General features: G+C 53.4%; 1 protein-coding gene across 3 annotated transcripts in view; it reads left to right on the forward strand.

The window, feature by feature from the left end:
• Positions 1-21,098, forward strand: part of cfap61 (cilia and flagella associated protein 61) — a 490,576-nt gene that overhangs the window by 151,543 nt on the left and 317,935 nt on the right. For all 3 annotated transcript variants that reach the window (XM_038805956.1, XM_038805965.1, XM_038805971.1), the window contains exon 14: positions 166-243. In XM_038805956.1, coding sequence (XP_038661884.1) covers positions 166-243 — 78 coding nt within the window. The remainder of the gene's footprint in view (positions 1-165; positions 244-21,098) is intronic.

Genomic DNA, 21,098 nt, shown 5'->3' on the forward strand with positions numbered 1-21,098 from the left:
CGATTAGTTTTAGCTCCTTTCCAGTCTGTCAAAGAGAATTTTCTTGCTGAAAAGGTTTTGATGTTCTAATACACAGATCTACAATGTTTTCTCTTTATTTACAGAATGGTTTCCCAGTTTAACTAGTAATGGGCATGTTACCATTCTGTTCTTTATTTTTCCCAGGATGGAACACCAATTCAAGTGATTGTTGCTGAAGTTCTACAGGAAATTGTAGGAATTGCCATCACCAGGAATGAAGAGGTATTGATTTATGGCGAAACAAGTAAACTTGTATTTAAGTTTTCAAAAGTCTTCTGTGATTGTAATCTCAGGAGCCCTCATGTGCAGAACAATTGCTTATTTTGTCTTCGCACTGGGAGAGCACTACTTCAAAGAGCGGCTCTGAAGCAGGACCCTACCCAACTGAAAAATCATCAGACATTGAGAAGCACCGAGGCAGCACATTGCTTAAATTCCAACATTGCCTGCTTTAGGTTTAAATTAGGCTTACATTAGGGCAGCATGTGGCACAATGGTTAGCACTACAGCCGAGGGCGCTGAGGACCCGGGTTCGAATCCCAGCCCTAGGTCACTGTCCATGTGGAGTTTGCATTCTCCTCATCACTGCGTGGGTTTCTCCCCCACAACCCAAAGATGTGCAGGTTAGGTGGATTGGCCATGCTAAATTGCCCCTTAATTGGAAAAAAAATAATTGTGTATCCTAAAAAATAAAAAATAAATAAAATTTAGGTTTACATTAAATACCTCCGCAGATTTTCACAAAGCAGGGTGCCTGCTACCCCGAGCATTATTTGTCTACCCTGAGCTGAATTCTCCATTTGGGAGACTTTGGGCTGGATTCTCTGCTTTGGGGACTTCCCCACGGCGTTGTGAAAAGTGTGGTCTTTTACACCAAGAAAACTGGCGTCAAAAGGCCACAGATTCACAGCCTTTAGAGCTGTCGTGGAGCTCGCAGCTCCAGCTGCCGATATGACCACCCGCACTTTAGAGTCAGAGGCTGCACTTGCGCACGGTGGCCTCCAGCGGCCGCGCCGTGCTCCATGGCGGACTCAGCCCGCAACCTGGACCGCCGAAATAGTGCCCCGCATTGGCTGCTCACCCAACCCGGACCGCACGCACACATAGCCCCCAGTCCCGAATGAGGCGGCCCCTGCCCTCCGATTGGCCTGCCCTTACTGTGGCGGCCGCGGACTGAGTCCGCAGTCGCCTCGCAAGTTTCCCAAACGGCAGGACCACATTAGAAACATGTCACGGGAATTTGGCCGGTCGGCGACGGAGAAAAGTGGGGTGGACCTCAGGCAATGGCTTGAGGCGGTGGATACACGGCACGGCGTACTCCCTTAATACGCCGCTTTTCGGGGGGGCAGAGAATCGCGAAACCAGCGCTAGTCCCAATTTCGTGCAGGAAAACAGATTCTCTGTCCCATCACGGTACGCAATTTCGGCGGGATTCTCCAACCTGCCGCACCCGGCAGCTGGCCAATGGGGTTTCCCACTGTGGGCACCCCTACGCCGCTAGGAAATCTACAGCCAAGAATGCACTACTGGCAAAACGGAAGATTTAGCCCTATGTTCTCCTGCGGGATTCTCCAACCCGGCAGCTGGCCAGTGGAGTTTCCCATTGCGGGCACCCCCACGCCGTTGGGAAATCTACAACTGTGATTGCACTGCCGGCTAAACGGAGGATCAAGCCCTATGCTCTCCAGCTGGAGATGAATTGCACCTGTTTTACGATTCCCTTGCAGTCATAAAGAGAGATACAATTCAGTGTTCCATGCCATGCAAATTTATGCATGGCGTGGAATTATGAGAAATTCCCAGGGAATACCGCGATGAGGCCGCCACCACCTTGAGCATGAGGCTTAATATGAAATGAAATGAAATGAAAATCGCTTATTGTCACGAGTAGGCTTCAATTAAGTTACTGTGAAAAGCCCCTAGTCGCCACATTCCGGCGCCTGTCCGGGGAGGCTGGTACGGGAATCGAACCGTGCTGCTGGCCTGCTTGGTCTGCTTTAAAAGCCAGAGATTTAGCCTGGTGAGCTAAACCAGCCCCTATTATTGATGTCCCGTGGCCGGCCAGCCTGCCCCCTCGCACCGCAAAGCGGCCCCGACTGCACAGCAGCTCCTCCATCCCCGGATTGCCTGCAGGCACCCCCCCACCCCCAACTGCAAGTGAACCGGACCCCGCTCCCCCTGGGACCCCTGAAATAGGGGGACTCTCCACACTTATCCCTGCAATAAGGGGAGGGGCCACAGGGATCCTGTAATAGGCGGACACACACCAGGGACCATTGTAATAGAGGGACCCCCACAGGGAAGGCTGTAATAGGGGGACTCCCTGGGGACCCCTGTAATAGGGGATCACCCACTGCATAAAGGAACTCCCTCCACAGACCCCCCTCCCATGAAAGGGGCAGCATGGTAGTACAGTGGTTATCACAGTTACTTCACAGCTCCAGGATCCTAGGTTCGATTGCCGGCTTGGCTCACTATCTGAGGGGAGTCTGCGTGGGTTTCCTCTGGGTACTCCAGTTTGCTGCCACAGTCCAAAGATGTGCGGGTTAGGTGGATTGGCCATGCTATATTGCCTGAGTGTTCAGAAAAAAGAAGGTTAAGTGGGGTTACTGGGTTCCAGGAATAGAGTGGAGACGTGGGCTTGAGTAGGGTGCTCTTTCCAAGAGCCGGTGCAGATGCGATGGGCCGAATGGCCTCCTTCTGCATTGTAGATTCGATTATTTTATGAAAGCAGAGAGCAGTCCAGACTGGGGCAGTGGGAAGCATTATAGCTGTAACAGCTAACTTGCAGCTCCAGGTGTCCATTCCTCGAATGAGCGCAGCTGTGCCTGTGTCAGGTTCCCACAGATCCATTATCTCCAAGCCGTTCACAGCTTTCAGTAGTGGTCTGTGATTGACAGCTCATAAAAATCATCTGCAGCTTTGATCCATTCATATCCTTTCAGGCAGCAGTAACCTAAGTGGTGAAACCTCAATGTTTGTCAACATTGATTACATCAAAGAGAAGTAAGTGCAGTGCAATCATCGCTTGAGTGATTGGAATGCACTTACATCTATTTGATGTGGTCAATGTTGACAAACATTGGGGTTTCAGCACTTAGGTCATTGAATGTGAAAGTATATGAATGGATCAAAGTGGCAGATCCTTTCTACGAGCTGTCAATCAAAGACTACTATTGCACTACTGAAAGTTATGAATGGTGCGCAGTTAATGGATCTGTGCGAAGCAGATGGAGGCACAGCTCCTCTCCTTCAAGGAATGTACGCATGAAGCTGCAAGGTACGTATTACAGCTATAATGCTTCCCACAAATCCGGGCTGGACTGCACTCTAGCTTCCAGACTGGTATCCCCGTTCTGTGGGGTGGGGGTGTCTGTGAGGATGGGGGAGTGGAATTGTGTGTGTGGGAGGTCTGTGTATGGGGGGCTTTTGTGAGGGGGGATCTGTGTGTGGAGGGGGTCTGTGTGTGTGGATCTGTGGAGGGGGTTACTTTAGGCAGGGTGTCCCCGTGGGAGGTCCCCCATTACAGGGGTCCCTGTGGGAATCCCCCTATTGCTGTGGTCCCAGTAGGGGGTCCCCCATTACAGGAGTCCCTGTGGGCTGATCCCTATTACAGGAGTCATTTGGTGTGGCCTCCTATTGCAGGGGTCCCAGTGGGGGATCCCCTATTAGAGGTCCCTGGGGGAAGCCCTATTACAGGAGTGCCTGTGGGGGGTTTCCCCATAACTCCTAAAGGAGTGGTGGGCAGGCAGTGGGGGGGAGGGGGTGGCATCAGATGGTCTGACCAGCGTGACCCTGGCATGGTGGACCTCACAGTAGGCCAAGGGGGCAACAGTAGCACCCCTAAGAGGATAGATGGAGCGAGTGGAGAAATGTCTCAAGGCACAGGGGTTGCAGACACCGGAGGTGGGCAAGGTGGTGTCTGATCATCGTGATTGGGTGGTAGTGTTGGAGGTGGAGGTGGGGATCCTGGGGTACCTTTACAAGTCGCTGAGGGCAAAGGTAAAGGAGCAGGAGAACAGGTCCAGGAGGCATTATCTACTTATCGCCATCCTGCCGGTAAGTGTGGAAGATACAAGCACCACAAAATACTTTTTGAGATGATGGCGGGGCTGGTGGCGGAGGGGTTGGTAAGAGGGGCCTTTGGGCAGGAGCTGCCACGCTGGCAGGTAATGCTGGTGAACGGAAGTGAAGTGGGGGAGGTGGCCGTGAGGGATAGCCAGGTTGGGGGGGTTGAGGGGGGGGGTTTGTTGGGGGGAGAGCGAGGCAGAGTTGGAAACTGAGCGTGATCATGGGGGAGAAGGGGGCCATCTTGGATGGCCCGGTTCAGGGTGAAATTGAAATAAGTAGAACATAGAACATAGAACGATACAGCGCAGTACAGGCCCTTCGGCCCTCAATGTTGCACCGACATGGAAAAAACTAAAGGCCATCTAACCTACACTATGCCCTTATCATCCATATGCTTATCCAATAAACTTTTAAATGCCCTCAATGTTGGCGAGTTCACTACTGTTGCAGGTAGGGCATTCCACGGCCTCACCACTCTTTGCGTAAAAAACCCACCTCTGACCTCTGTCCTATATCTATTACCCCTCAATTTAAGGCTATGTCCCCTCGTGCTAGCCACCTCCATCCGCGGGAGAAGGCTCTCGCTGTCCACCCTATCTAACCCTCTGATCATTTTGTATGCCTCTATTAGGTCACCTCTTAACCTTCTTCTCTCTAACGAAAACAACCTCAAGTCCATCAGCCTTTCCTCATAAGATTTTCCCTCCATACCAGGCAACATCCTGGTAAATCTCCTCTGCACCCGTTCCAAAGCTTCCACGTCCTTCCTATAATGAGGCGACCAGAACTGTACGCAATACTCCAAATGCGGCCGTACTAGAGTTTTGTACAACTGCAACATGACCTCATGGCTCCGGAACTCAATCCCTCTACCAATAAAGGCCATCACACCATAGGCCTTCTTCACAACCCTATCAACCTGGGTGGCAACTTTCAGGGATCTATGTACATGGACACCGAGATCCCTCTGCTCATCCACACTACCAAGAATTTTACCATTAGCCAAATATTCCTTATTCCTGTTATTCTTTCCAGAGTGAATCACCTCACACTTCTCCACATTAAACTCCGTTTGCCACCTCTCAGCCCAGCTCTGCAGCTTATCTATGTCCCTCTGTAACCTGCAACATCCTTCCGCACTGTCTACAACTCCACCGACTTTAGTGTCGTCTGCAAATTTACTTACCCATCCTTCTGCACCCTCTTCTAGGTCATTTATAAAAATGACAAACAGCAACGGCCCCAGAACAGATCCTTGTGGTACGCCACTCGTAACTGAACTCCATTCTGAACATTTCCCATCAACCACCACTCTCTGTCTTCTTTCAACTAGCCAATTTCCGATCCACATCTCTAAATCACCCTCAATCCCCAGCCTCCGTATTTTCTGCAATAGCCGACCGTGGGGAACCGTATCAAACGCTTTACTGAAATCCATATACACCACATCAACTGCTTTACCCTCGTCCACCTGTTCAGTCACCTTCTCAAAGAACTCGATAAGGTTTGTGAGGCATGACCTACCCTTCACAAAACCATGCTGACTATCCCTAATCATATTATTCCTATCTAGATGATTATAAATCGTATCTTTTATAATCCTCTCCAAGACTTTACCCACCACAGATGTTAGACTCACCGGCCTATAGTTACCGGGGTTATCTCTACTCCCCTTCTTGAACAAAGGGACCACATTTGCTATCCTCCAGTCCTCTGGCACTATTCCTGTAGCCAATGATGACCTAAAAATCAAAGCCAAAGGCTCAGCAATCTCTTCCCTGGCTTCCCAGAGAATCCTAGGATAAATCCCATCAGGCCCCGGGGACTTATCTATTTTCACCTTGTCCAGAATTGCCAACACTTCTTCCCTACGCACCTCAATGCCATCTATTCTAATAGCCTGGGTCTCAGCATTCTCCTCCACAATATTATCTTTTTCCTGAGTGAATACTGACAAAAAGTATTCATTTAGTATCTCGCTTATCTCCTCAGCCTCCACACACAACTTCCCACCACTGTCCTTGACTGGCCCTACTCTTACCCTAGTCATTCTTTTATTCCTGACATACCTATAGAAAGCTTTTGGGTTTTCCTTGATCTTACCTGCCAAAGACTTCTCATGTCCCCTCCTTGCTCGTCTTAGCTCTCTCTTTAGATCCTTCCTCGTTTCCCTGTAACTATCAAGCGCCCCAACTGAGACTTCACGCCTCATCTTCACATAGGCCTCCTTCTTCCTCTTAACAAGAGATTCCACTTCTTTGGTAAACCACGGTTCCCTCGCTCTACCCTTTCCTCCCTGTCTGACTGGTACGTACTGATCAAGAACACGCAATAGCTGTTCCTTGAACAAGCTCCACATATCCAGTGTGCCCAACCCTTGCAGCCTACTTCTCCAACCTACACATCCTAAGTCATGTCTAATGGCATCATACTTGCCCTTCCCCCAGCTATAACTCTTGCCCTGCGGGGTATACTTATCCCTTTCCATCACTAATGTAAAGGTCACCGAATTGTGGTCACTGTCTCCAAAGTGTTCACCTACCTCCAGATCTAACACCTGGCCTGGTTCATTACCCAAAACCAAATCCAAAGTGGCCTCACCTCTTGTTGGCCTGTCAACATATTGTGTCAGAAAACCCTCCTGCACACATTGTACAAAGAACGACCCATCCAATGTACTCGAACTATATCTTTTCCAGTCAATATTAGGAAAGTTAAAGTCTCCCATAACAACTACCCTGTTACTTTCGCTCTTTTCCAGAATCATCTTCGCCATCCTTTCCTCCACATCTCTATAACTATTAGGTGGCCTATAGAAAACTCCCAGCAGTGTGACCTCTCCTTTCCTGTTTCTAACCTCAGCCCATACTACCTCGGAAGAAGAGTCCCCATCTAGCATCCTTTCTGCCACCGTAATACTGTCCTTGACTAGCAGCGCCACACCTCCCCCTCTTTTGCCCCCTTCTCTGACCTTACTAAAGCACCTAAACCCCGGAACCTGCAACAACCATTCCTGTCCCTGCTCTATCCATGTCTCTGAAATGGCCACAACATCGAAGTCCCAGGTACCAACCCATGCTGCCAGTTCCCCTACCTTATTTCGTATACTCCTGGCATTGAAATAGACACACTTCAAACCACCGACCTGAACACTGCCGCCCTCCTGTGAAGTCAACTCTGTGCTCCTGACCTCTCTACTCTCAATCTCTCGCACCCCAAAACTACAATCCAGGTTCCCATGCCCCTGCTGAATTAGTTTAAACCCCCCCAAAGAGTACTAACAAATCTCCCCCCCAGGATATTGGTGCCCCTTAGGTTCAGATGTAGACCATCCTGTCTATAGAGGTCCCACCTTCCCCAGAAAGAGCCCCAGTTATCCAGAAATCTGAATCCCTCCCGCCTGCACCATCCCTGTAGCCACGTGTTTAATTTCTCTCTCTCCCTATTCCTCGTCTCACTATCACGTGGCACGGGCAACAACCCAGAGATAACAACTCTGTTTGTTCTCGCTCTGAGCTTCCATCCTAGCTCCCTAAAGGCCTGCCTGACATCCTTGTCCCCTTTCCTACCTATGTCGTTAGAATCGGAAGGGGATGATGGCGGACGGTGGAGGGGAGTAGAGGCATAAGCCTCTGGTAAGGTTCATAACATGGAATGTCCAGGGACTGAACGGGCTGGTTAAGAGGTCTTGGGTCTTCGCGTATCTGAGGAGTCTGAATGCGGGGGTTGTCTTTCTGCAGGGTACACACCTCCGGGTGAAGGATCAGGTCAGCTTGAGAAAGGGATGGGTGGGTCAGGTATTTCACTCGGGGTTTGACTTGAAGTCGTGGGGTGTGGCGATCTTGATGAGCAATATCTGCCAAATTGGGTCGATGTGGGGTTTGTGAAGGGGTTGCTGGGAATGATCCCAGTCCTAGACACGCACCAGTTGATAATGGGGGGGGTGGATAGTTTGAGCCCTAAATTAATGAGAAGGCTGAGAATGGTGAAGGAGTTGGGAGGGTTTATGGAAAGCAAGGGAATGGTGGAGCCGTGGAGGTTTAGGAACCTTGTGGGTGGGAAGGGGGGGAATCCTTCTTCTCACACATGTATAAGGTATACTCCAGAATTCATTTGTTTGTGGTGAGTTGTGTGGTGTTGGGGGGATATGGGGTGGTGTATGCAGGAATCGTGATCTCAGAACATGCGCCGCATTGACTGGAGGTCAGGCTTAGTTTGAGACAGGAGCAGAGGCTGGGATGGAGGCTGGATTCGGGGCTTTTGGCGGATAAGGGGTTCCGTGAGAAAATGTAGTTGGTGATCAGAGATTATGTGGAGTTGAATCAGAATGGGGAGGTGTCGGCGGCTACAGTTTGGGAGGTGTTGAAAGAGGTGGTTCATAGAACATAGAAATAGAACAGTATAGCACAGAACAGGCCCTTCGGCCCTCGATGTTGTGCCGAGCATTGTCCGAAACCAAGATCAAGCTATCCCACTCCCTGTCATTCTGGTGTGCTCCATGTGCCTATCCAATAACCGCTTGAAAGTTCCTAAAGTGTCCGTCTCCACTATCACAGCAGGCAGTCCATTCCACACCCTAGCCACTCTCTGAGTAAAGAACCTACCTCGGACATCCCTCCTATATCTCCCACCCTGAACCTTATAGTTATGCCCCCTTGTAACAGCTACATCCACCCGAGGAAATAGTCTCTGAACGTCCACTCAATCTATCCCCCTCATCATCTTTTAAACCTCTGTTAAGTCGCCTCTCATCCTCCTCCGCTCCAAAGAGAAAAGCCCTAGCTCCCTCAACCTTTCCTCATAAGACCTATCCTGAAAACCAGGCAGCATCCTGGTAAATCTCCTTTGCACCCTTTCCAATGCTTCCGCATCCTTCCTATAGTGAGGTGACCAGAACTGCACACAATACTCCAAATGTGGTCTCACCAGGGTCATGTACGGTTGCAGCATAACCCCGCGGCTCTTAAACTCAAGCCCCCTGTTAATAAACGCTAACACACTATAGGTCTTCTTCACGGCTCTATCCACTTGAGTGGCAACCTTCAGAGATCTGTGGACATGAACCCCAATATCTCTCTGTTCTCCCACATTCCTCAGAACCCTGCCGTTGACTCTGTAATCCGTATTCAAATTTTTTCTACCAAAATGAATCACCTCGCACTTATCAGGGTTAAACTCCATCTGCCATTTTTCGGCCCAGCTTTGCATCCTATCAATGTCTCTTTGCAGCCTACTACAGCCCTCCACCTCATTCACTACTCCACCAATCTTGGTGTCATCAGAAAATTTACTGACCCACCCTTCAGCCCCTCTTCCAAGTCATTGATAAAAATCACAAATAGCGGAGGACCCAGCACTGATCCCAGGTGATGGATAGCATAAGGGGGATGAAGTCGCGGAAGGCCTCGGGGCCACGGATACCCAACATAGTTCTATAAGGAGTTTGCAACAGAGTTGGCACCGCATTTGCTGGGGATGTTTAGGGAGGTGCTGGAAAAGGAGGAGCTTCTGGAGACATTGACACAGGCGTCGATGGGTGGCACATTATCACAGCGGTTAGAACTGTTGCTTCACAATGCCAGGGACGCAGGTTCGATTCCCAGCTCAGATCACTGTCTGTGCGGAATCTGTACGTTCTTCTCATGTCTGTGTGGATTTCCTCTGGGTGCTCCAGTCTCCTCCCACAAGTCCCGAAAGTCACGTGTGCTAGGTGAATTGGAAATTCTGAATCCTCCCTCAGTGTACCCGAATAGGCGCTGAACTGTGGTGACTAGGGGATTTTCACAGTAACTTCATTGCATTAATGTAAGCCTCCTTGTGACACTAATAAAGATTATTGATATTATTAAAGATTACATTAACCCTGAAGAAGGTGTAGGTCCTGCTGGACTGTGGGGCATATAGATACATAGAAGGTAGGAGCAGGAGAAAGTCTTTTGGCCCTTCGAGCCTGCTCTGCCATTCATCACGATCATGGCTGATTATCCAACTCAATAGCCTAATCCCGCTTTCTCCCCATAGCCTTTGATCCCATTCTCCCCAAGTACTATATCTAGCCACTTCTTGACTATATTCAAAGTTTTAGCTTCCCACTACTTCCTGTGGTAATGAATTCCACAGGCTCACCACTCTTTGCGTGAAGAAATGTCTCCTTATATCTGTCCGAAATGATTTACCCTGAATCCTCAGACTGTGACCCCTGGTTCTGGACACACCCATCATTGGTAACAGCTTCCCTGCATCTACCCTGTCTAGTCCTGTTAAAATGTTTTCATTCTTCTGAACTCCAGCGAGAACAATCCCAACCTAGTCCATCTCTCCTCATATGACAGTCCCGCCATCCCTGGAATCAGTCTGGTAAACCTTCGCTGCACTCCCTAGAGAGCAAGAACATTCTTCCTCAGAGAAGGAGACCAAAACTGCACACAATACTCACCAAGGCCTTGTATAATTGCAGTAACACATCCCTGCTTCTATACTTGAAACCTCTCGCAATGAAGGCCAACATACCATTAGCCTTCTTTACCACCTGCTGCAGCTGCATGCTTACCTTCAGCGACTGGTGCACAAGGACACCCAGGTCCCGTTGCACACTTCCTCTCCCAATTTATAACCATTCAGGTAGTAATCTGCCTTCCTGTTTTTACCTCACACTTATCCAAATTATACTGCATCTGCCATTGATTTGCCCACTCGCCCAACCTGTCCAGATCATGCTGTAGGATCCCTGCATCCTCATCACAATTCACCCTCCCACCTAACTTGGTATCATCTGCAAACTTTGAGATGTTACATTTTGCTCCCTCATCCAAATCATTAATATATATTGTGAATAGATGGAGTCCCAGCACCGATCCCTGTGGTATCCCACTAGTTACTGTCTGTCAATTTGAAAAGGACCCATTAATCCCTACTCTTTGTTTCCTCTCTGCCAGCCAGTTTTCTTTTTTTTTTTTTAAATAATTTTTATTGCGAAATTTTGATTTTATACAACATTGACGCACCTTAGTAAAATACCGAAAATAACAATAATATTAACAATCATATACATTCGCCCCATCCCCATGAACAACCCAGCATTTTAACAACAACGCAAATTAACACACTATAAAGTTACAGAATAAACACTACAATAATGCGCACCCCCCCCCCCCCCCCCCCCCCCCGGGTTGCTGCTGCTATTGACCCAGTTACCTATCTCTGAGCCAGGAAGTCCAGAAAAGGCTGCCATCGTTTATAGAACCCTTGTATTGATCCTCTCAGGGCAAATTTGACCTTTTCCAATTTTATAAATCCCGCCATGTCACTGATCCAGGTCTCCACACTTGGGGGCCTTGCATCCTTCCATTGTAACAGAATCCTTCGACGGGCTACTAGGGACGCAAAGGCCAGGACACCGGCCTCTTTCGCCTCCTGCACTCCCGGCGCTACCGCAACTCCAAAAATCGCGAGTCCCCACCCTGGTTTGACCCTGGATCCAACCACCCTCGACACCGTCCCCGCCACCCCCTTCCAGAATTCTTCCAGTGCTGGGCATGCCCAGAACATATGGGCGTGGTTCGCAGGACTCCCCGAACATCTGGTGCACCTGTCCGCACCCCCGAAGAACCTACTCATCCAAGTCCCGGACATGTGGGCCCGGTGCAGCACCTTAAATTGGATGAGACTAAGCCTCGCACATGAGGAGGAAGAGTTGACTCTCTCCAAGGCATCCGCCCAAGTCCCGTCCTCTATCTGCTCCCCGAGTTCCTCCTCCCATTTAGCCTTCAGCTCCTCCACTGACGACTCCTCCACCTCCTGCATTACCTTATAGATGTCAGACACCTTCCCCTCTCCTACCCACACCCCCGAAAGCACTCTGTCCATCGTCCCCTGCGAGGGCAGCAAAGGGAATCCCTCTACCTGTCGCCTAGCAAACGCCTTTACCTGCAGGTATCTGAACATGTTCCCCTGGGGAAGGCCAAATTTATCTTCCAGTTCCCCCAGGCCCGCAAACCTCCCGCCAATAAACAGGTCCCTCAATTTGCTGATGCCCGCCCTTTGCCACCCCCTGAATCCCCCATCCGTGTTCCCCGGGATGAACCGATGGTTGCCACCCAGTGGAGCCTCCATCGAGCCCCCTGTTTCCCCCCGATGCCGTCTCCATTGTTCCCAGATTCTTAGGGTCGCCGCCACCACCGGGCTCGTGGTAAACCTCTTAGGGGAGAGCGGCAACGGTGCCGTTACCATGGCACCCAGGCTCGTACCTCTACATGACGCCATCTCCATTCTTTTCCACGCCGCCCCTCCCCCCTTCATCACCCATTTACGCACCATTGACACATTGGCTGCCCAATAGTACCCCAGAAGGTTGGGCAGTGCCAGCCCACCTCCATCCCTTCCTCGCTCCAGGAACACCCTCCTCACTCTCGGAGTCCCATGTGCCCACACAAAACTCAGAATACTGCTAGTCACTCTCCTAAAGAAGGCCCTGGGGATAAATATGGGCAGGCACTGAAAAAGGAACAAGGACCTCGGAAGCACTGTCATTTTGACGGACTGCACCCTCCCCGCCAACGACAATGGCAGCATGTCCCACCTCCTGAACTCCTCCTCCATCTGATCTACCAGCCTGGTAAAGTTATGCTTGTGGAGAGTCCCCCAGTCCCTGGCCACTTGCACCCCCAGGTACCTAAAGCTCTCCCCTGCCCGCCTAAGCGGGAGCCTACCAATTCCTTCCTCCTGGTCTCCAGGGTGCACCACAAACACCTCGCTCTTGCCTAAGTTTAATTTATAACCCGAGAAGGTCCCAAACTCGGCTAGTAACTCCATCACTCCCGGCATCCCTCCCACCGGGTCCGCCACATACAGTAACAGGTCGTCGGCATACAACGACACCCTATGTTCCTCTCCACCTCGCACCAAGCCTCTCCACCTCTCTGAATCTCTCAATGCCATCGCCAGCGGCTCGATTGCCAGTGCAAACAACAAGGGGGACAGGGGGCAACCCTGCCTGGTCCCTCGGTAAAGCCGGAAGTACTCCGACCTCCTCCTATTCGTGGCCACGCACGCCATCGGGGCCTCATATAGCAGCCTCACCCATCTAATAAACCCTTCACCAAATCCAAACCTCCCCAACACCTCCCATAGGTACCCCCACTCCACTCTATCGAAGGCCTTCTCCGCATCCAGTGCCACCACTATCTCTGCCTCCCCCTCAATCGCCGGCATCATAATGACATTCAGCAATCTCCGCACATTCGTGTTCAGCTGCCTTCCCTTCACAAAACCTGTCTGGTCCTCGTGCACAACCCCTGGCACACAGTCCTCTATCCTGGTGGCCAGGATTTTTGCCAGCACCTTAGCGTCCACGTTGAGGAGAGATATGGGCCTGTATGAACCACACTGCTGGGGGTCCTTGTCCTTCTTTAAAATTAACGAGATCAGCGCCCGTGACATCGTCGGGGGCAAAGTCCCCCCCTCCCACGCTTCATTGAGTGTTCGCACCAGCAAGGGGCCCACTAGATCCACAAACTTTTTATAAAATTCCACCGGGAACCCATCCGGCCCCGGTGCCTTCCCTGACTGCATCTGCCCGATCCCCTTAACTAGCTCCTCCAGCTCAATCGGCGCACCCAACCCCTCCACCTTCTCCTCCTGCACCTTCGGGAAAGAAAGCCCGTCCAGAAACCTCTCCATTCCCCTCCTCTCCCCCGTTGGCTCCGACCGGTACAGTTCCCCGTAAAAATCCTTGAAAACCTCATTCACCTCTACCCCCTTCCGCACCACATTCCCACTCTTATCTCTCACTCCAGCAATCTCCTTAGCCGCATCCCGCTTACGCAGCTGATGAGCCAGCATCCTACTCGCCTTTTCACCATGTTCGTACACTGCCCCTTGTGCCTTCCTCCACTGTGCCTCCGCCTTTCTAGTGGTCAGCAAATCAAATTTAGCCTGCAGGCTGCGCCTCTCCCCCAACAGTCCCTCCTCTGGTGCCTCTGCATACCTCCTGTCCACCTCCAGCATCTTTCCACCAGTCTATCCCTCTCACTCCTCTCGCTCCTCTCCCTGTGTGCCCGGATGGATATCAGCTCCCCACGAATTACTGCCTTCAGGGCTTCCCAGACCATCCCCACCTGAACCTCCCCCGTATCATTCACCTCAAGGTACCTCTCAATACTTGCCCGGACCCTCCTACACACCTCCTCCTCCGCCAACAACCCCACATCCAACCGCCACAACGGACGTTGGTCTCGCACCTCTCCCATCTCCAACTCTATCCAATGCGGAGCGTGGTCGGAGATTGCAATGGCCGAATACTCGGCCTCCTCCACTCTCGGAATCAGTCCCCTACTCACCACGAAGAAATCTATCCGAGAGTAGACCCTATGTACGTGGGAGAAGAAAGAGTACTCGCGTGCCCTCGGCCTCACAAACCTCCATGGATCCACTCCACCCATCTGATCCATAAACCCTCTCAGTACCTTGGCCGCCGCCGGCCTCCTACCCGTCCTAGAGCTGGACCGATCCAGTGAAGGATCCAACACCGTATTAAAGTCCCCCCCTATGATCAGACCTCCCGCCTCCAGATCCGGGATCCGTCCCAACATACGCCTCATAAAGCCCGCATCGTCCCAATTTGGGGCATACACACTAGGCAGTACCACCTTCTCTCCTTGTAGCCTGCCCCTAACCATCACATACCTACCCCCCTTATCCGCCACCACCTCCGATGCCTCAAACGACACATTTTTCCCCACCAGAATCGCCACTCCCCGGTTCCTCACATCCAACCCCGAGTGGAAAACCTGCCCCACCCATCCCTTCCTCAGGCGGACCTGGTCCGCCACCCTCAGGTGGGTCTCCTGAAGCATTGCCACATCCGCCTTTAGCCCCTTCAGGTGAGCCAGTACCCTCGACCGCTTCACCGGCCCATTCAACCCTCTCACATTCCAGGTGACCAACCGGATCAGAGGGCGTCCCGCCCCCCTCCCCCGTCGACTAGCCATAGCCCGTCGACTGCCCGCCCCAGGCCAGCACCCCCTGCTCGACCCCGTCCCCATAGCGACAACCCCTCACCTCTGTCCCCCCAGCCCCCACCAGCTCCTTCTTGACCCTACCAGCAGCAACCCGGTATTCCCCTTTCCCCCCCTCCCTTCCCCCCCAGGCTAGGAACCCTCCCAGCCGCGAACCGTCCTCCATTGTACTTCCGTGGGTCAGCTAACTTCTGCTGACCCCGGAAACTCCCGCCAATAGCCCGACCCCTCCCGAAGTGGGATCATCCCCCAATCTATCCCTCCTCCTGGCACCGCTCCAGCACGGGGAAGAACCAGTTAAGGCCCCGCCTCCCCCGTCACCATCTCCACCCCCCAGCCCCGCAGCACGGGAAACCAGAGGAAAGCCCGCGCTTTCGCACTGCCCCACCACACCCTTCTGACGCAGCTCCCAAATATCAGCCCCACTCCATACCCCCACTCCGGCATAGAATACACCATACCCCCCCGACCCTCCCCTCAAGATACACAGCCCAAACAATGTCCCACAGCACAAAAACAAAAACATAGCAGAACAACCCCTCCGTAAATAACCATATCAAAATTGCAAAAGTACTAAAACAAGAAGAAAACAACAGAAGAAAAAGAGAACACAGCAACAGCAGAATCCAGCACTAATATCTTACAGCCGACCTCGCAACCCCCAACCCCTAGTTCAAGTCCAGTTTCTCCGTCCGGCCAGCCAGTTTTCTATCCACTTCAATACATTTCCCCCAGTCCCATGTGATTTAATTTTACACAATAATCTCTTATGTGGGACTTTGTCAAATGCCTTCTGAAAATCCAAATATTCCAAATCAACTGGCTCCATCTTGTCAACTGTACTGGTTACATCTTCAAAGAATTCCAACAGATTTGTCAAGCATGATTTCCCTTCATAAATCCATGCTGATTCTGACTGATCCTGCCACTGCTTTCTAAATGTTCCGCTATAAAGTCCTGGATAATGGATTCAAGCATTTTCCTCACTACCGCCGATAGGCTTACTGGTCTATAATTCCCTGCTTTATCTCTGCCTCCCTTTTTGAATATCGGACGTGAGCAGGGACAGTTCCAGAGTCTACAGAATCCCGGAAGATGACCACCAATGCATCCACCATTTCCAGAGTCAGCTCCTTAAGCACTCTGGGATGCAGATTCTCAGGCCCTGGGGATTTATCCGCCTTCAATCCCATCAATTTTCCCAACACCATTTCTCTACTAATGTTGATCTCCCTCAGTTTTTCCCTCTCACCAAACCTTTCATTTTTCAGCATTTCTGGTATATGGGGCGAAATTCTCCGACCCCACGCAGGGTCGGAGAATCGGCCGGCAGCGGCGTTATTCCCGCTCCCGCAGGGTTTTTAAATCTCTGACCGGCCAAAAACCGGCGTTGTGCAAATCCCGCCGGCAGCCTCTGAAAACAGCTGGCGCCGGAGGGATTTCATTTTTTTTTCAGTTTCCACAAATCTCCGGCCCGGATGGGCCGAAGTCCCGCCGACGTGGCCACGGGTCACGTCGGCGAAAATCACAGTTGCTTTAAAACGGCGTCAACCATTGATGATGGTTGACGCCGTTCAGTGTCGGGGGGGGGGGGGTGGGTTGCGGTATCGGGTGGGTTGCGGCATCGGGGGGGGTGGGTTGCGGCATCGGGGGGGTGGGTTGCGGCATCGGGGGGGTGGGTTGCGGCATCGGGGGGGGGTGGGTTGCGGCATCGGGGGGGTGGGTTGCGGCATCGGGGGGGGGGTTGCGGCATCGGGGGGTGGGTTGCGGCATCGGGGGGTGGGTTGCGGCATCGGGGGGTGGTTTGCGGCATCGGGGGGGGTTTGCGGCATCGGGGGGTGGGTTGCGGCATCGGGGGGGGTTGCGGCATCGGGGGGTGGGTTGCGGCATCGGGGGGGGGGTTGCGGCATCGGGGGTGGGTTGCGGCATCGGGGGGGTTGCGGCATCGGGGGGGTTGCGGCATCGGGGGGGGTTGCGGCATCGGGGGTGGTTGCGGCATCGGGGGGGGGTTTGGGGGCAGCGGCGTGCAGAGAGGGGGGGGCGACGGATGCCCGGGGCCAACGCACCATCGCCCCCCCTCTGCACGCAGCTGCCCCTACCCCAACCCCCTCCCCTCACCACCCCTACCCCCTTCACCACCCCTACCCCCCTCCAACGCCGCACCCCCCCACCCCCCACTAACGCCGCACCCCCCCCCACTAACGGAGGAAGGAAGGGGGGGAGGAGGAAGGAGGGGGGACGGAGGAAGGAAGGGGGGGAGGAGGAAGGAGGGGGGACGGAGGAAGGAAGGGGGGAGGAGGAAGAAGGGGGGGAGGAGGAAGGAGGGGGGGAGGAGGAAGGAGGGGGGACGGAGGAAGGAAGGGGGAGGAGGAAGAAGGGGGGGAGGAAGGAAGGGGGGGAGGAGGAGAGAGGGGAGGGGTGTGGGTACCGGCCTTCAGAGGGAGGTGGACGGGGTGTGGGTACCGGTGTTGAAGGGGGGGGGGGAGACCCGCCGTTGAGGGGGGGGGGGTTGCGGCGTTGCGAGAGATGGGGGGGCGGCGTTGGAGGGGGGTAGGGGTGGTGGGGAGGGGGGTAGGGGTGGTGGGGAGGGGGGTAGGGGTGGTGGGGAGGGGGGTAGGGGTGGTGGGGAGGGGGGTGGGGTGGTGGGGAGGGGGGTAGGGGCGTTGGAGGGAGGTAGGGGTGGTGAGGGGGGGGTGGTTGGGGTAGGGGGCAGCGGCGTACAGAGGGGGGTGCGACGGTGCCGCAACCCCCCCCGGATGCCGCAACCCACCCCCCGGATGCCGCAACCCCCCCCGGATGCCGCAAACCCCCCCCCGGATGCCGCAACCCCCCCGATGCCGCACCCCCCCCGATGCCGCAACCCCCCCCCCGAGTGCCGCAACCCACCCCCCGATGGCCGGCAACCCCCCCCCGATGCCGCAACCCCCCCCGATGCCGCAAACCCCCCCGATGCCGCAACCCCCCCCGATGCCGCAACCCCCCCCCGATGCCGCAACCCCCCCCGAGGTGCCGCAACCCACCCCCCGATGCCGCAACCACCCCCCGTGCCGCAACCCACCCCCCGATGCCGCAATCCACCACCCGATGCCGCAAACCCCACCCCCCGTGCCGCAACCCACCCCCCGATGCCGCAACCCCACCCCCCGATGCCGCACCCCCCCCCGATGCCGCAACCCCCCCGATGCCGCAACCCCCCCCAAATGCCGGAACCCCCCCCAAATGCCGGAACCCCCCCCCCCATGCCGCAACCCCCCCCCCCCCCCCCAAATGCCGGAAACCCCCCCCCCCCCCAAATGCCGGGTCTCTCTCTCTCCTCCCCCCCCCAAATGCCGGGTCTGTCTCTCTCCTCCTCCCCCCCCCCCCCCCCCCCCCCCCCCCCCAAACGCCGGGTCAGTCTCTCTCCTCCTCCTCCTCCAAAAAACGCCGGGTCTCACCACTTCCGCAGCTGGTGAAACTGACGCGTATCGCGTCAGTCAGCTGCTGGCCCCTCCGGGAACGGAGAATCGCCGCCTAAAAGAAGGCCCCCACGCCGGAGTCATCTACTCCAATTTTGCTCGCCGGAAATCGGCGTTACGACGGTCTGCAGAGAATTTCGCCCATGATTTGTGTCCTTTTTTGTGAAGACAGAACCAAAGTATGTATTCAATTGCTCAGCCATTTCTTTGACCATTATTATGCATTCCCCTGTTTCTGCCTGTAGGGAGCCTACATTTCTCTTTACCAATCTCTTTCACTTCACATATCTATAGAAATTCTTAGTGTCAGTCTTTATGTTCCCTGCAAGCTTTCTTTCATACTGTACTTTCACCTTCTTAATCAATCCCTTTGTCCTTCTTTGATAAATTCTAAACTGTTCCCAATCCTCAGACCTATTAGTTTTCTTGGCCAATCTGTATGCTTCTTCCTTGGATCGGATACTATTTCTAATTTCCTTTGTAAGCCATGGATTGGCCCTCTTACAAGGGGTGCTTTTCTGCCAGACAGGAATGAACAGTTGCTGTAATTCCCCCATGCGTTCCTTGAATGTTTGCCATTGTCTATCCACTGTCATCCCTTTAAGTAACTCTCTCCAATCTATCAAGGCCAACTCACGCCTCATATCTTCATAGTTCGCTTTATTAAGATTCAGCACCCTAGTCTCACTACTTCACTCTCCACCTTGATAAAAAATTCTACCATGTTATGGTCGCTCATCCCCAAGGGGTCTCGTACAGCCAGATTGACAACGATTCCCTTCTCATTACATAGCACCCAGTCTAAGATGGCCTGCTCTCTTTTTGCTTCCTCCACATATTGGTCAAGAAACTCGTCTTGTATACACTCCAGGAATTCCTCCTCTACGACATTGTGGCTAATTTGATTTGCCCAATCTATGTGAAGGTTAAAATCATCCATGATCACTGATACTCCCTTATTACATGCATCTCTAATTTTGTATTTAATGTCATTCCCAACCTCACCAATACAGTTTGGGGGTTTATACATGACACCCACTAATGTTTTTTGCCCCTTGGTATTTCTCAACTCAACCCATACAGATTCCACATTGTAAGAGCTAATCCTTTCTCACTACTGACAGAGATAGTTGGGTTCTTTATTAATAAGGGGATCAGGGGTTATGGGGAGAAGGCAGGAGAATAGGGATGAGAAAAATGGCAGCCATGATTGAATGGTGGAGCAGACTCGATGGGCCGAGTGACCTAATTCTGTTCCTGTGACTTATGGGCCGGGATTCTCCCTCCTGGCGATTCTCCAGGCTGGCGGGAGAACCGGCGCCAACCACTCCGGCGTCAACAGCCCCTCAAAGTACGGAATTCTCTGCATGCGCTGAAGAGCCGGCATGATCACACACATGCGCCTAACCGCTGATGTGATTCCGCGCATGCGCAGACCGGCCAGCGTATTTTGATGCATGCGTGGGGGGTTTGCTTCTCCGCACCGGCCATGGCGGAGCCCTCCAGGGGCCGACGCGGAAGGAAGAAGTGCCCCCGCGGAACAAACCTGCCCGCAGATCGCTGGACCCCGATCACGGGCCAGGCCATCGTGGGGGCCCCCCAGGGTCAGAACCCCTCCCCGTACCCCCCCCCCCTGAGGACCATCCCCACCGACATACCTGCCAGGTCCCGCTGGTACATGAGTTGAGTGATTCACACCGGCGGGACTGGCCAAAAATGAATGGCCGCTCGGCCCATCTGGGCCCGTAGAATCGCCGGGGGGGGGGGGGGGGGAGGCGCTGTCAATGGCCCCCGACCGACGTGGTGGGAATCCCGCCCGAAAAACGGCACTGGAGAATACGCCCATGGTCTTATGGCCGATGGAGAATCTCACCCTTGTCGGTATTTGGCTTTTGTAAATATTAAACTTGTCATTTATTCCCATTGAGTGTTTGGTAATGTACAAGTGGTGGCATTCTCCATCCCGGGACACCCGTTCCCGATTGGACAGAGAATCGGGCGTCGGGGGAAAATCGGGATCGCCGCCTGCTCAATGCTCCAACCCCCTGCTGGTGTGAACAAGGAGTGGGGATATAAATGAATGCAAATGGGTCTTAATGACCCAGTTGCATCGATATAGCGGGCTCAGCACCCTATCTCTGGCCTCCCATGATTCTCCGGTTCCCGCGGCCGGGTATCACATGGGCACAGATCACGTGGTCTCAGCAATTGTGAACCTGACGGGGTACACTCTTGGTGGCCAAGGGGGCAACCGTTGCCCTTTTGGCCCACCACAAAGTCCATCATACTAGGGCCACAAGAGTAAAGAGCATCCAAGGTCATCCGAGGGCCACCCCCATTCGAACACTATTATCTGCCCACGCCTCCTTTAGCGGCCCCCCCCCCCACCCCCGGCTCCCCATGCCCTCTCACCTGGGACCACTGCAATAAAGCCCCCCCAGGGACCCATATCATAGAAGACCCCCCCCCCCAGGGACTCCTGTAATAACGGGACATCCCAGGGACCCCTGTAATAGGGAGACGCACCCAACCCGGG

Source organism: Scyliorhinus canicula, chromosome 1 (assembly GCF_902713615.1).
Source record: "Scyliorhinus canicula chromosome 1, sScyCan1.1, whole genome shotgun sequence".
Taxonomy (NCBI): Eukaryota; Metazoa; Chordata; class Chondrichthyes; order Carcharhiniformes; family Scyliorhinidae; genus Scyliorhinus; species Scyliorhinus canicula.